Below are 13,969 nucleotides of genomic sequence, written 5' to 3'. Positions count from 1 at the left end.
TGATCCTTTACTGTTGTTTATACATTGACACAAAATACACAATCCTGTAATATTTTTTGAGGACAAAGTTAATTTGCCATGAGCCTTTTTGTGGAAGACATTTTTGCAGGTATTTGAAGAAAATGCACAGGTGCCACTAATAGAATGACCGATAGCTGAATTCCTTTATTGCATGCCGCCTCACTGTCACACCGATTGCTTTACTGGGGCACATGAAGAGAACAAAGTCAATGTTTATGTTATTTGTAACAATTGTGCTTTTCCTGCTCTAGGACGAGTCGGTTGTGAAGAAGACCTCAAAGGCGTTTCTCATTTACATTCATGAGGCTGACAGAACAACAACATCCTATAATGCAGTCTAATACAGCACCGCCAGAGACTAAATACTCGGAACATTACATTCTTTGCAGAAACAAGGTTTATTGCATTAGATTGTACATATTTGTCTAATCTAACTGTGAATATATGCGGTTATATGTGCTGTTGTCTGAAAGCACAGACCAGCAGACACAATTATCCAATATCTTGCTGCTACAACCAGCAAGGTAATGAAATCTGCTCGACAAGGTTCACAAATCACCACTGCCTCTTTGAGGGAAGAAGTCGGATTTTCTGGGGGATTTTAACATAATTTAGATTTGTGGGTGTTTATAGGAGGGTAATCAGTGACATGTGCCTGACCGGGGCCCCGTAAACCCCATTCCTCCAACCCAGAGCACAGAGGTGTATGAGTTGTGGCTCTCGGTGTCTTTTCCTTGTGTTTAAAGCGCAAACATCAATGCAGCTTATTTTACAGATCAAATCCTCTCTATCTGTTGCACTTATAAATAATCTAACTACATACTGGTATACTTGTGTGAAATATCTACCACAGTAATCCGCTCTTAGATTATAAAGCAATGTAGCAGGCCATAAACCCAATTCAACTTTAGTGTTGGTCAATGTTTAGAGAGAGTTGGGGTTTCATTTTTGTGTTATGATTATGCAACTTTTTAGATATTTGGAGGACTACATTGCTGGTAGATTTGATAAAAAAACCCAGATAAACTAGTGGTTAAAAATACAATTTTAAATAAGAAATACATGTAAATATATCTCTATGACGCCCCACATAAGAAATGCAAATATATTGAATGAAAGCCAACAGCCTCACTTCTCCAGAGGCAGCAATTATAAGATAATTCCATATTCAAAAGTCTGGACCAAAGTGATCTTGGGCCCCGGCACCAAAATCCACTGAGGTTTCAATAATTTATACTAAGAAAAAAATAAGCTGAAAGGCACATTTTGACTAATTTCATCTCTCAGTGTAAATTCACCCACTGACAGAATGTCCACTGAAGGAATAGTTTGGTAGGCTCAGTATAAATCATACAATAAATCAGAGATGACTTTCAATCCTAGATGTTTGAGTTTAGATATTGAAATTGTTGCCGCCGTATTTTCCTCGCAGCCGTTGTCTTCCACTCAGCAATGCGTGTTGATACCAAACAACACAACATTAGAATAAAGGAGATCCAACGCAGGGTCATCCACCAACTGGTTCAAACGAACAATATGAGGATTAAAAATGATTTACTTTTGTTCGTGGCACATACCCTTCATATCATTATTAATGTGGTGTTTCATCAATATTACGATGAATGGTAATTGTAAACTTATGTATATTATCCCTCTTGGCTCTTCTCACCTTGTTACATCCGGCTCCAGAAGAGTTGTTGTCGTTGTCATCACTGTGAAAATGAATACAAATTCCATTTACTGACTAATCGATCCTCGCTCCAACTCTAACCATCACATGAGCCTAATCACCCATGTCTAAATATATATGTATATATGTTTGTGAGCCCCGTCACCATGACAACAAAAAACTACTTGCACATTTGAATACTGTTACAGAATGTTTCTTTTGCTCCAGAACTGTCCCATTGAGAAGTCAGACGGGTGTAATAAGAATTATATTTTTAAATCATATTTATTATTCCTTATATAATATATTATATATATGCTGTTTCAAATGTGTTTACGTCATGCAAGGTGGGTCTAATAACTCATATTTTCGTTTTCTGGGAGTGAAAAATACAGCGTTCTCAAAAGTCCTTTTTCTTTGTTTGTTGATGCAGAAACCTTTTGTCCATAACTTGTAAAAATGTCTTTTACGTCACAAATAGTCACTATTGTTTGAGTTTACAAAACACACTTTTAGTCAAGTTCAGTGTCCTTCAAGTCACAGTTAGATTACACGTTTTTGATTTCCAGGGTGAGTGAAACACAACGAAGCTGTATGCTCACCTGTGTGGGAGACGAGGAGCTTGACACCGGTGTGGATGTCCCTTCCAGGACGGTTAATGACACACCAGTACTTCCCGTTGTCGGCCTCTCTGAGAGAATCCATCGTCACAGTGAAGACTCCGGCCTTCTTATCATCTGCGATGGAGCCCCTTTCTTCTGGTCGCCTCCTGGGTGTTTCCGCCACTATTTGACACAGATCATAAAGCGGTCCTCTGCACCAGTACTTTATGTTGTCTCTGAACTGACGGTCGTACTGACAAGGAACTGCCACGGATCCTCCGTACGCGCCTGTCACCACCTCTGGAGCCGACAGCTGGGCCGAGGCTACTGCATGCTTCGTTAGCCAGAAGAGACAGAGAAGTGGAGCTGTGAAAGGCAAAAAACACAGGTGAGCCGGTCTATTCAAGTTTTTCTTCCACCATTAAACAAGGACAGTATTTTAAGAAGTCGCTCTTGCCGTTGAGGAGGCCGAGAGACAGCCCCGATGTCTTCATGGTGAAAATAGGAGCAACAATGATAAGCAGAAGACAAGCGTGCAACACTAGCGGACTTCCTCTTATGTGTTCTCTGTGGTTAGGTCATGCAATGATGTGATTCAATTCACTTCTGCACTATAGGCTTGTAATGTGTTGAGATATCATGGCAGGTCAATAGTTCTCTTGTGTGTCTTGTCCATCTGTGTGGGGGTCCTGTAGAGTGGGAACCGTGAGTCCACTTTATTTACTTTAACAGCAGGTGGCACCAAAGACCACCAGAGTCTCCATCATTCTCGTTCTTTTCTTTAGTGTATTTTCACCTGAGGAAAATCAAAAGACTGTTCCTGTTTCTCACCAAGTTGCACTACAGCAGTGTTGCCGTTGTTAAGCAGCTGGTGAGAAAGCTACTCTGTGGCTCTGTCTCTCTTTTTAGCAGGATACGTTACTACAGGTCGGGCTAAATTAACTTTTGACGTATTTCATCAGGCCTGCTCTTTTTTTTTAACTTAATCTAACTGAAATCTTTGCCATTTGGAGGTACTCTACATTTTTAATGTCTTAATAATGATGTTACTGATACCATGTATTATCATACGAGAATTATGTTTCTTAGGCTTTTATATTCCATGTGCATATCACATATACAGTTCCGACTTCTTTTCATCTTATTGTGTCAATTATTTGCAATTTTTTAGGTGACAGCTAATATTGAACTTTTATAGATTTGACAAGAATGAATTGTTTTGTTGGAGTGAGTAGGAACCACACAGTTCACATTTTCTTCATGCACCATATTTTAAAACATGCAACCTAGGAAAATGTACAGTAAATGTACATATATTGCATTCATATATACATATTTACACATTTAAAGCAACAGATTCTCTGAGTTTATGAAGAAGCTGGAACAATGTGAATGAGTCCTTAGAGGTTAAGCGAGATTGGAAAACAGAACTATGAGGGTGACTCATGGACGGGTGCTGAGTAACTATGAAGGTTACAACACCCACGTGCACGAATCTGTTTTTAAAAGGTTCCTTTATAACTTCCGCTTATTAAACCTATCAAAATCCTATATGAAGTGGATAGTTTTATTTGAAACAAATAGCCTCTACCACTTATTCTGAAACTCATTACAAGTTTTAAAATGTGTAGGGCGGCTGTTTGATGAGGTCACACTGACTAAATTCTTGTATTTTCAACTGAGAAGATGTATAATTCAAGGACATTGATGATATGTGACGGATTTTCACCTCGGGGGAAAACAGTCTCAAGCGCTAAACTTTAATGAGATGATGCAATGACCTTGGTTAAAAGTTAAGTTGGGTTGTTTTTCACTATAAGTGAGAAAATCAGTCGGTAAATGAACCACTTTCAGTCTCCCCAACATTTGTTTAGCGCGCTTTAAAACATTTGACACGCCATGAAAGCAGATTGGGTTGTTTTGGAAAAGCAAATGTCTTTACTTATGGCTGTAAGCTTCGGCTCTGCCAAGGTGTTTTGTAGCTGACACCAGCATATCTTTTTTAAATATTACCTAAACTGTTGAAGATAAAAAAAAGGCCGGCCTTGTAATGGAAGTGAAACGATTAGATTAGTTGTCCATTTTCTTTTTGAAAGCTTTTGATAACAATGCAAGTCCCTATTCATGACACATTACGATCCTCCTCTGCAGCGTGATTGAAGTAGTCAAACATATTTATCATCACATATCTGCAGTCTGAGTAGTTTTACAAAAGCAATTTTGCGCCGTTGTTAAAGCGAGTTGATTTTGAATGCTTGATGTTATCCCTGAACACAGATGGTAAATTTACTGCGTGACATGAAAGGCAAATTTGATATGATATCATATATTCATGCTCAGTGGTGAAATTAATAAAAACACCCTTGTTTAGCTGCAAATGCATACATTGTTTAGCTGTGAATGCATACATAATCCACTAACAACATTTAAGTGTTTGTCTTTTGGACACGAGTTGAGAATATTTAATGTCCAGTCAAACAGAATTGATGAAATTGGAGATCTGCATCCTACTACAAACATTTATGATACATTTTTCAATGTTCTTTGGTGGTTTGGGAAACTTGGGAAACACCTTGACCCTATATTCTTTATTTCAGTACCTTTTTTGGATGAATTTGTCCTTCACACAAGGAGAAATTGGGCCTGTGGTAAACATGTCTGGAAGTGTGATAAGTAATCGCATATCACTCTTTAAGTGAGCACATTTGGTAATCTTCTCTGAAACAATCTTTTGCAAATAAACACCTTTCTGTTTTGGGCATCCGTCCCAATTTGGTTTGAGGCGATTGGGAGTGTATAAAAGCGAGTGCACCTAATAGATGACCTGCTTGTACAAGGCAATCATGGGCAAAGTACTGTTTGTGACGGGTAAGTCAGTGCTCCTGCATTCTGAACCATTGTCCTCTGGTATGTCCACATGGTCAGGATTTTGATATGTAGTTTATTGCAGCCATTTGGGAGGACAATTCTGATCACTATTATGAAATGTCTTATAACTAAAAGATAACATGTGACTTTTAATTTTACAGCTCTGGCACTGCTGCTGCACGCGCAGCTTGGTAAGCCAGTGTGCGTATTTAATTTGCATTTGTTGGTACGATTGATGTTTGCTACTTAATAATGAAATTCTTTTGAACCAAAGGCTCATCCTTCATACTGTCATGCTACTTCACAAACTGGGCACAGTACAGACCACCTCCAACCATATTTATGCCCAACGACATCGACCCATGCCTGTGCACCCATCTTCTTTACGCCTTCGCCACCATTAAGAACAACCAACTGGCCACCTATGAGTGGAATGATGTGGAGCTTTACAGTCAGTTCAACGCTCTAAAGAACAAGTGAGTCACAGAAACAGGTCTTGTGTAACAGAGAAAAAGACAGAAGTTTCACTAATAAAGCACGGTTAGGAAAGAGAGTGTGATGTTAGCTGCTGTTGGGTTGTAAAATGTCTGATTCCCTTTCAGGAACGGCAACCTGAAGACCTTACTGTCTGTTGGAGGATGGAACTTCGGCTCTACAGGGTGAGGTGATCTACAGATATCGGCAGACGTGCCTCTCTAAATGCCGCAAACCTTCTGATTCAACACATTCGATCTCTATTCCCACATTAGATTTTCACAAATGGTTCTAAGCCCTACCAACCGTCAGACTTTCATCAACTCCGTCATTTCGTTCCTGAGGAAGTATGAGTTTGATGGGCTGGACATTGACTGGGAGTATCCAGCCAACAGAGGAGGCTCCCCCCAGGACAAGCAGTACTACTCGGTTTTCCTGGAGGTTGGTTACCGCATAGTTTCCTTTTTATTGTATTCCGATACAATTTAAATCATTCAATACCTTACAGCACAACGTGATCTCCAAAACCTGTTTGTAAAAATGTATACGAAAATCTTGAACATACAAATTCGTAACAATACATACGAACTAGCGGTGGTTAACCACGCCCCTTGAGTGAACATCTCTCCGCCATGTTGGATTTTTTGAGGGGGTTAGGGTTAGTATTCTATTCTTACAAGTTAACATTGATTTCTCGTTAAAAATGCAATCATAACACGTTTATTTTACATCGTTAGACTTCACAAAGTGTGTTTACGGGGTGCAGGTCCCAATTCACGTTGAATAGGGTGACGTCATCAGTTGCAGTCCGTATTTATTTTGTATGTATCACTACGAACTTGTATGTTCAAGATTTTCGTATACATTTTTACGAACAGGTTTTGGAGATCAGGCTGTACAGCAAATCTAACTACCCAAGCTTCTCTTAAATGTTTTGGGCTACAGCAAATCCCTGTGGCGTTTCAACTTCCCCCCGTGCTGAAAAAAATACACCTAAAATTAGTATAATAGTAAATATTTTATATCTGTTGACATTCGACAGGAGATGAGAGCCGCCTTTGAGACCGAGGCCAAGCAGAGCAACAAGGCTCGTCTTCTGATGTCTGCCGCTGTGGCGGCTGGAAAGGCCAACATTGATTCTGCTTACCAGATTCCCCAGATGGGCCAGTGAGCATTTACAGCGATACAGAGACAGTACTTGTTGTGGGTCCCATCTGATCCACAGCAATATTAATGGCTCACAGTGGAACAAACAATTGAAACAAGTTCTAAACCTTTTTAATTCGAACCATCAATTTCAGCTCATGACGTTGCCTCCGTGTGTTCCACACCTGTAGGGCCCTGGATATGATCAACGTCATGACATATGACTTCCACGGCTCCTGGGATCCCATGACTGGTGAGTGCAGTCCCCTGTTTAGAAGCCCAGACGACCAGGGTGGCTTCATTTACTTCAATGTGGTGAGTCCTTTGACGAATACACATTCGTCTGCAAAGAAGTCTGCAAGTATTACCTGCAGCTACCATTTCCACTTCCGAAGCCACGCTTATTTCCCTCTTCTTTGTTTTAGGACTATGCCATGAACTACTGGAAGAGCCAGGGAGCCCCAGCTGAAAAGCTGATTGTTGGTTTCCCTACATATGGCAACACATTCACTCTTAGGAACCCTGGTAAACATGGTGTTGGAGCATCCATTGCCGGGCCTGGAACCCCTGGAAAATACACTCAAGAGGCTGGAGAGCTCGCGTACTTTGAGGTGCGCCAATATCTTTCTGTATAAATGATGACAGAACAGCTTGGTTTTTCACAGAGTTAAACACTCTTGGCTGTCATTAATGCACAGCTTAATGAAATTACAGATCTGCGGCTTTTTGAAAGATGGAGCCACTGAGGTTTGGAACCAGGCCCAGGATGTACCATATGCCTATAAGGGAAACCAGTGGGTGGGCTATGACAACATGAAGAGCTTCCAGATCAAGGTAACAGAACTGCACAGAATACTTGTTTCACTGCTCGACAGGCCAATCTGTTTTGCTGCAATAAATGTCAGTTCTGAGCTATAAATGGAACAGGAGCAAATAATGTTAAAATAATGAATGTTTGACCCCCTTTTATCTGTCTGTCGCCCGCCCTGTCTGTTTGTAGGTTGACTGGCTGATAAAGAGTAACTTTGGCGGCGCCATGGTTTGGACCCTCGACATGGACGACTACATGGGCACTTTCTGTAACCAAGGAAAATACCCACTGATTAATGTCCTCAAAAAGGGCCTTAATCTGGAACAAGCATGTAAGTGTCTGGGATCAATGTAAAACACAATGAGGAATATATTTAATCAAGTAATTGATTCGATGTGTTCTTTAGCCTGCGCCCCTCCTGCCACTCCTCTGCCCCCAATCGCCGGTGTGAGCCCGGCAACCGGGGGCAGCTCCAGCGGCGGCTCCAGCGGCAGCTCCAGCGGCGGTAGATCCTCTGGTGGAAACTCTGGCACCAAGGGCATGGACAGCGGGTTCTGCGCTGGAAAGGCTAGTGGCATGTACCCGAACCCAACAAACAAGAACCAATTCTACAACTGCAGCAACGGCAAGGCCTACTTTGAGAATTGTGCTGCTGGTCTGGTCTTTGATGCCTCCTGTTCTTGTTGTAACTGGGCCTAGAGTTGAAGTTATAGATTGACTGGTTAGCTGTGAAAAGGCTGGATGACTTTTTTTTTTACATTTGTTCTTCATTCTAAGAGACCAACTTTTTGGAGTACAAAGTCCTTTCTTCAACATTTGATGTTTAACAGTGTAACACTTGAGGCTGTCCCCTTGACTAGTTAATTCTGAGAGCAAAAAAATAAACATCTGAACGGTTGCATGTGCGTTGTATGTATCTACAATGTTTCCCTTGTTGTTAATCAGAAAATGCAAGGACAGTACTGTCTTCATCGATCAAACCCACACTATGTTCGCTTCATCAACATTATTGTTTAATACACATTTTATATAGGAATCCATGCACATATGCAAAAACACATAAAATAACATGAAAACAAAACGACTAGAATAAAAACAGAAAAAAGGGATTGAAAGGTAAGGTAAAAGACATTGTTGTAATACTTCATCTCTACAGAAGTCACTAAAGGACAAAACAGCGTTGCGTCCCGTCTCAGCTGCTCTCTGCTTCATTTCTCTGCTCTGTTACGGCCGATCCATTCTGCTCTGTTGCTGGTTCCTCCACCATGGCCAACTTTTTTGTCGTTCCTGTTGGGATGCAGAGGGAGCGTGAGTGGGGGATGATGAGTGTTAAATGAATGAAAACCATGAAAACTATTGTCAGGAGTGTATCGGGCACCTGTGAGGTAATTTCTGTGCATTCGATGGAACAGCAGGAGCCCAATGAAGAGGATGAAACCAAGGCAGGCGATTATCATTCCGCACAGCAGGAAGCTGTAGCTGCCTAAGGTAGGGATAATCTGGGGATGAGGTAGCAACAAGAAACTATTCAACACAAATCTCCATCGGGCTTGTTTTCTCAATTATAAACCTATTTCTGCAATTTTTCAACAACAATGTTGATAATCATCGGACTTACCGAGCCAACCAGAACCTGCATTACCATCTCTCCCATCCCTGCACATGTCACCAGCACTGGCGTTGCACACCCTGCAAAAACAATTGCATGGTTTGATCCCTCTCCTTGCTTTCATTCCATTATTGTGTTTTTATTGTTGTGCTGTAAAGACATCATTATACCCTGATAATCAAGGATGTCCTCCGTATAGGCGAGCATACATGGGAATATGCTGCTGAGAAAAAGCCCGCATAAACATGTCCCGACAAAAAGAAAGGTGCTGCTGGTGTAGAAAATAAGCAGCAGCAAGACTGTTACAATAGCACCTGCCTAAAAAGAAGAGAGAGCGGTCGGTTAAATGTTTGACCTTCAAGGTTTCTTTGTGTATGTCCCATTTACAACGGCACACTCTGAAGGTTTTCTAAGCCTTACCAGGTTGAACATGAGCAGTCTTACAGGCTGGAAACGGTACGAAAGTGGAATGGACAAAAGACGGCCGGCGGTGATCGCTGCCCAAAATATACTGGCCAGGTAACCAGCTGTTTTATTTGGCAATGAAATAGGTTGTGCAACACCATAAGTGTAAACGAAGCCGGCATATGTACCCTGGAAAGAAAAGGTAGATTTTTCTAGATTTTATTTTACATTTATAACATTTGTGTTGAACATAGTAAGTGAAATGCTCATTATATCATTTATTTGCATCCCTCACTCACCACAATGCCATCGGTCATGAAAAGCACCAACCCACCGAGGATATGAATCATAAAGAAGGAGACGGGCAACCCGCGCAGGTTATCATTCTGACAGCAGCTAAAGATATTCCCATGACCTGTGACAGAGCGCAAGGGTCACAAAACACTTATGACTCATTCTCAAATAGTCATCCATATATAATGCACTTCATCCATATCTTTACCTCCAGCCTCGTGTTCTTTCAGCTCCACTTCGGAGGCCCCGGCCCCCTGCTGGTCCTCCATAGCTAATTCATCTTTGTCCAGGAGACGAGGCGTGCCGTTGGGGAAACATGGGATCAATTGCTCACGATACATCAGGAACAGGACAGCGATGGGCACGGGGAGCTGAGGGTGCACAATTCATGTTTTTCATTTGTTCAACCATCAACTACAAATATCCAATTAAGAAAACACCATAACTCTTCTCCTGCACATGTGCCAATGTACATCTGTCTAACATCTCACATTGATAACAGCCATGATCCAGAAAGCAGAGTGCACATTGGACTCCTCTTTCCCACCCTCGTACGGCAGGTAGGTTTGGTTTATGTCGTGCTCTGCAATCGGACTGTTTCTCAGCATATTCCTGAAATGATGCAAGATCTCAGTCCCATTCCCTGTGTGATTCCCACAGCCCGTCTCGGAGAGGAAAGGGTCTGCAATCAGTGGGCTCACCAGGGCTCCGAGCCCAATGAAGAAATGAAGAGCCTGGGAAAATGTAGAAAAAACAAAAAGAGAAACGTAAACTCTTTAACTTTATATTACACACATATAAAGTAAGATATGGCTCACATATTGGTAAATTAATCCAACTGAAACCTAAAAACATTTCCATTAATTATTCACCCAATGCAAATGCTTTTATGTCTTACATATAAGATAGGGGTACTACAGGCCTTTTTACCTGTAGGAAAACAGCTGAATCCCTCTGATAGATGGTCACCAGTTGGATGTTAGCAATGGTGTCAATAATGCCCATCGCAAAACCAGACACGGCCATGGCGATGGCCAGCACGAGAACATTATTGCACAGAGGGATGATGGCAAATATTACAGAGATGGTGAGAGTAGAGACAAATAAGGCAGCAAGAGCACTGAAAAACCTTCAAACAAGAAAAGAGACATCAAGGTCATTATAGGGTTAAATCCATTCCAGATTATTTACACACACTGAACACCCGCAAAAAGAGTCTGGGCGAGTGATACTTACGTCTTCTTGAAAACGCCACCAATAGAGCTGCCAATCAACAAGCAGAACTGCTGGGAAAAGAATACCCAGGTAATCTGACCAAGTGTGGAGTTTGTTTGGCATTGCAAGTCCAAAATTGTTGGTCCAAGGAAAGCAATGCAGAGTCCAAAGCTGAAGAAAACGCTCCAATAGGTCAGCGTGTGATGGGCATTTCTCTTGAATAGGGTAACGATACGCTCATCCAAACCCATCTTTGCCAAATGTAGATGTCACTCAGTGAAACAACTGCCAGGGATTGGTATTACACCTCTCAATGTGTGGCGTTGTGTGGATGTTTTTAGTAGTGAAATGAGTTTCTGGATCTCTTTTAAAGCTTTAAGCGCCCTCCTCCTTGGATTGTTTAACTGAAAAGGATGTCCTTTTCAGTTAATGGGTGAAGTGGAGATTCTTCCAACAATAATCTGACTATTTGAATGATGTCAATGATTGGCAATGGTGAAGAATATGTGTTAAATCACCAGCAGAAAATGTGCATTTATATTTCAGGGCACTTTCAACCCTATGAATGGAAAATGTATCATCAAGAAAGCAATGACACACAAGTGGTTATTTTTTTGACAACCTTGCGGTGATTGCAAAACGAGCTTGGATGCTAAATATTACACAACGTGAACATCTGTGAATGAGTCATTTAATTAGGAATTGTATTTACTGGTGCAGGGTATCCTGAGGATACACCTGAATTACGTTACTAATTGTCAGACTTTTAATCTACTGCCATAATCACGTCAAAATTTAAATTTATCAAATACTTGTAAATACTCCCAAAAAACATAAAAGGAATTCTCATCAGCCTCAGCGACAGTTTGGTGAACAATCAGGTGCTTGAATTGTCATAGTGATCCTGTCTTTATATATAGTATTTGGTGATATATTGTAGACTGATGTTGGAACGGCATTGAATAATATTTGTATAATATTTGTAATAATATAATACTTCCTATTTTTCTTGAATTTTTTTATTGCCAACATGTGTGTGGGTGGTTCCGTCTAAAGTTCAGAAAGGCCACTCAACATGTGCAAAATGACACGACAATGTTTAGCTTGACCCCATTTAAGACTTAAAATGGCAGATGCTGTGCATCCCAATGCTACCGCATGATTTAGATATTTGGAATATTTATACCAAATACCAACTAATACCAAAATGTGTATCTTATAAGCGTTGTCTTACTTGGTCCTCAGTGGGATGAATAAAAGAAAGGACTTATTGCCTAATCCCTTTAATGATTGCAGGAGTAAAGCTCTACTGGTTATGGCCAAACATGGGCTTCCGGCTGAAGGTTGAAACAAGGCAAACTAAAGAAATCACATTACAGTCTTATTTTTAAAACTACATGTAGGCATCTTTAAAATTATATTTGAGTCATATGTTGTATACATTTACATGATGATGACACAAAACCTTTTGTGTTTGATTTGACCTTTTTTTGTTCTCTATAATCAGTTATTCTTAAATAAATGTCATTTCCCAGGTTCTTAATTGATTACTTTGTGATTGAATGTCTTTACATACATAAGTATGATGCATATCCATGTTCTCTGTCTTATTCAAATGACTTGTGACACATTTTCCTGTGACTGTATCTGTCTACACAGTGGTTCATATTCCAGAGATCCCAATCCCAAGCTGAGCTGTGTAACTGATTTGCCAACATGCGCTGCACGGTGGAGATGTTGAACAGGCACTGAAACCTGAGAAATAAGTGTGTTTATACAAAAGGCATTCATTAACATCTGCTTCCTCTTCTGGAGATGTAGCAACACAAGATGACTTCTCCAGGTAATTGTCAACTAACACAGTCTTAGAGACGTGCAAAGGGGGTGTTAAAAATCTACTGCAGCTTCAAGTTACTGCAGTGGGACATCTGTTTTTGAATGAACATATCATTTACACAGGTTAAGATGAAGACGAGGAACCGTGTGTGTACTTGTGAGCAAAAGGTGTTCAGCTGCTCTACATGTTCTGTAAGTAAAGTGATCAGCTAAATTTCTTCATGAGCACTTTCACCCCCCCCCCCCCTATGCTTTGAACAATCATTGATGCTGCCCAATGAAAACAAATTAGGAAGAATGAAAGAAATTCTTCCTGTCCAGTTTCTTCTCTTTGCAGAATATGCAAATATTACTGCTGGATGTTCCTCCTTTCTCTGAAAACTGCATATATGCCCCAGAGGCTTCAGCTTTCCACATTGTATGTTGCATTTTCTACACATAGTTTCAACACTAGATGGTGTAAGAGTCGCCTTTCTTATCTCTTGAACAGGCCGAGCACGACATCTCTGACACATGGTTTTCTGTCTGCAGCCACAGGCGTTAAAGTGAAACAAAACTGGTGTCGCTTTGCACCTCTTTGTTTCATCTGCATCATCTGCAGTCTCCGTGAGAGGCCTGAGACGGTTCCGGGACAATGTGACAGGACTTATAATCAGATATTTCTCTCTGCCCTTCCCCTAGTATCTACTTATTTTTTCTATCAAACCTTTATTTAACATGATTAGAACATTTCTTTCCCGAGAGCACAAGAGAAGTATTATTCTAAGGCTAAAAGAGACAAAATATTTTGTCTCTGCGTCTGTCTAACTTCCAGACTTTAGGGGCACAAAGCACAAAGATGGTGCTACTCTATTGCAAATATGAATTACTAGTTCAACGAGACGATATATAAGTGTTGTGGATTACCTGCTAATACCGCCAAAGCCCTTTGGATGTGAATATGTGACAATACGTGAGAGCATAATAAACATGTCAAGGTCTTTGAGAAGAAGGAAGTCACAGTGTGTTTGTTTAATATT

General features: G+C 40.7%; 3 protein-coding genes across 4 annotated transcripts; 1 reads left to right on the top strand and 2 right to left on the bottom strand.

Annotated features, from left to right (window-relative positions):
• Nucleotides 1-140: 140 nt before the first annotated feature.
• LOC120829886 (CMRF35-like molecule 3) lies at nt 141-2,827 on the bottom strand. The gene is made up of 4 exons (XM_040194471.2): nt 2,750-2,827; nt 2,293-2,658; nt 1,691-1,733; nt 141-1,539 (listed from the first exon to the last, which is right to left on the bottom strand). The coding sequence occupies exons 1-4, from the start codon at nt 2,784-2,786 to the stop codon at nt 1,401-1,403; spliced, it is 585 nt and encodes a 194-aa protein (XP_040050405.2). The 5' UTR covers nt 2,787-2,827; the 3' UTR covers nt 141-1,400.
• Nucleotides 2,369-8,489, top strand: LOC120829883 (acidic mammalian chitinase-like). 2 transcript variants are annotated; one of them, XM_040194465.2, is made up of 11 exons: nt 2,369-2,680; nt 5,322-5,351; nt 5,435-5,636; nt 5,763-5,819; nt 5,910-6,075; nt 6,677-6,801; nt 6,972-7,095; nt 7,206-7,391; nt 7,495-7,614; nt 7,781-7,922; nt 7,998-8,489. In XM_040194465.2, exons 3-11 carry the CDS (start codon nt 5,503-5,505, stop codon nt 8,288-8,290), a joined length of 1,347 nt encoding a protein of 448 aa, XP_040050399.1. In that variant the 5' UTR covers nt 2,369-2,680; nt 5,322-5,351; nt 5,435-5,502; the 3' UTR covers nt 8,291-8,489. The 2 variants fall into 2 exon arrangements, with proteins under 2 accessions (XP_040050399.1, XP_040050398.1); XM_040194464.2 differs by lacking the exon at nt 2,369-2,680 and adding an exon at nt 4,890-5,160.
• A 93-nt stretch (nt 8,490-8,582) lies between these two features.
• On the bottom strand, nt 8,583-11,471 carry slc60a1b (solute carrier family 60 member 1b). Its single transcript, XM_040194462.2, has 10 exons — nt 11,136-11,471; nt 10,830-11,028; nt 10,391-10,633; nt 10,108-10,270; nt 9,905-10,020; nt 9,621-9,794; nt 9,371-9,518; nt 9,210-9,280; nt 8,970-9,090; nt 8,583-8,878 (listed from the first exon to the last, which is right to left on the bottom strand). The coding sequence occupies exons 1-10, from the start codon at nt 11,363-11,365 to the stop codon at nt 8,784-8,786; spliced, it is 1,560 nt and encodes a 519-aa protein (XP_040050396.2). The 5' UTR covers nt 11,366-11,471; the 3' UTR covers nt 8,583-8,783.
• Between the last annotated feature and the right edge of the window lie 2,498 nt (nt 11,472-13,969).

The sequence above is a fragment of the Gasterosteus aculeatus genome, chromosome 2 (genome assembly GCF_964276395.1).
Source record: "Gasterosteus aculeatus chromosome 2, fGasAcu3.hap1.1, whole genome shotgun sequence".
In the NCBI taxonomy this organism is placed as follows: Eukaryota; Metazoa; Chordata; class Actinopteri; order Perciformes; family Gasterosteidae; genus Gasterosteus; species Gasterosteus aculeatus.
The sequence above is the reverse complement of the archived record's forward strand: the minus strand, read 5'-3'. Positions and strand labels throughout refer to the sequence as shown.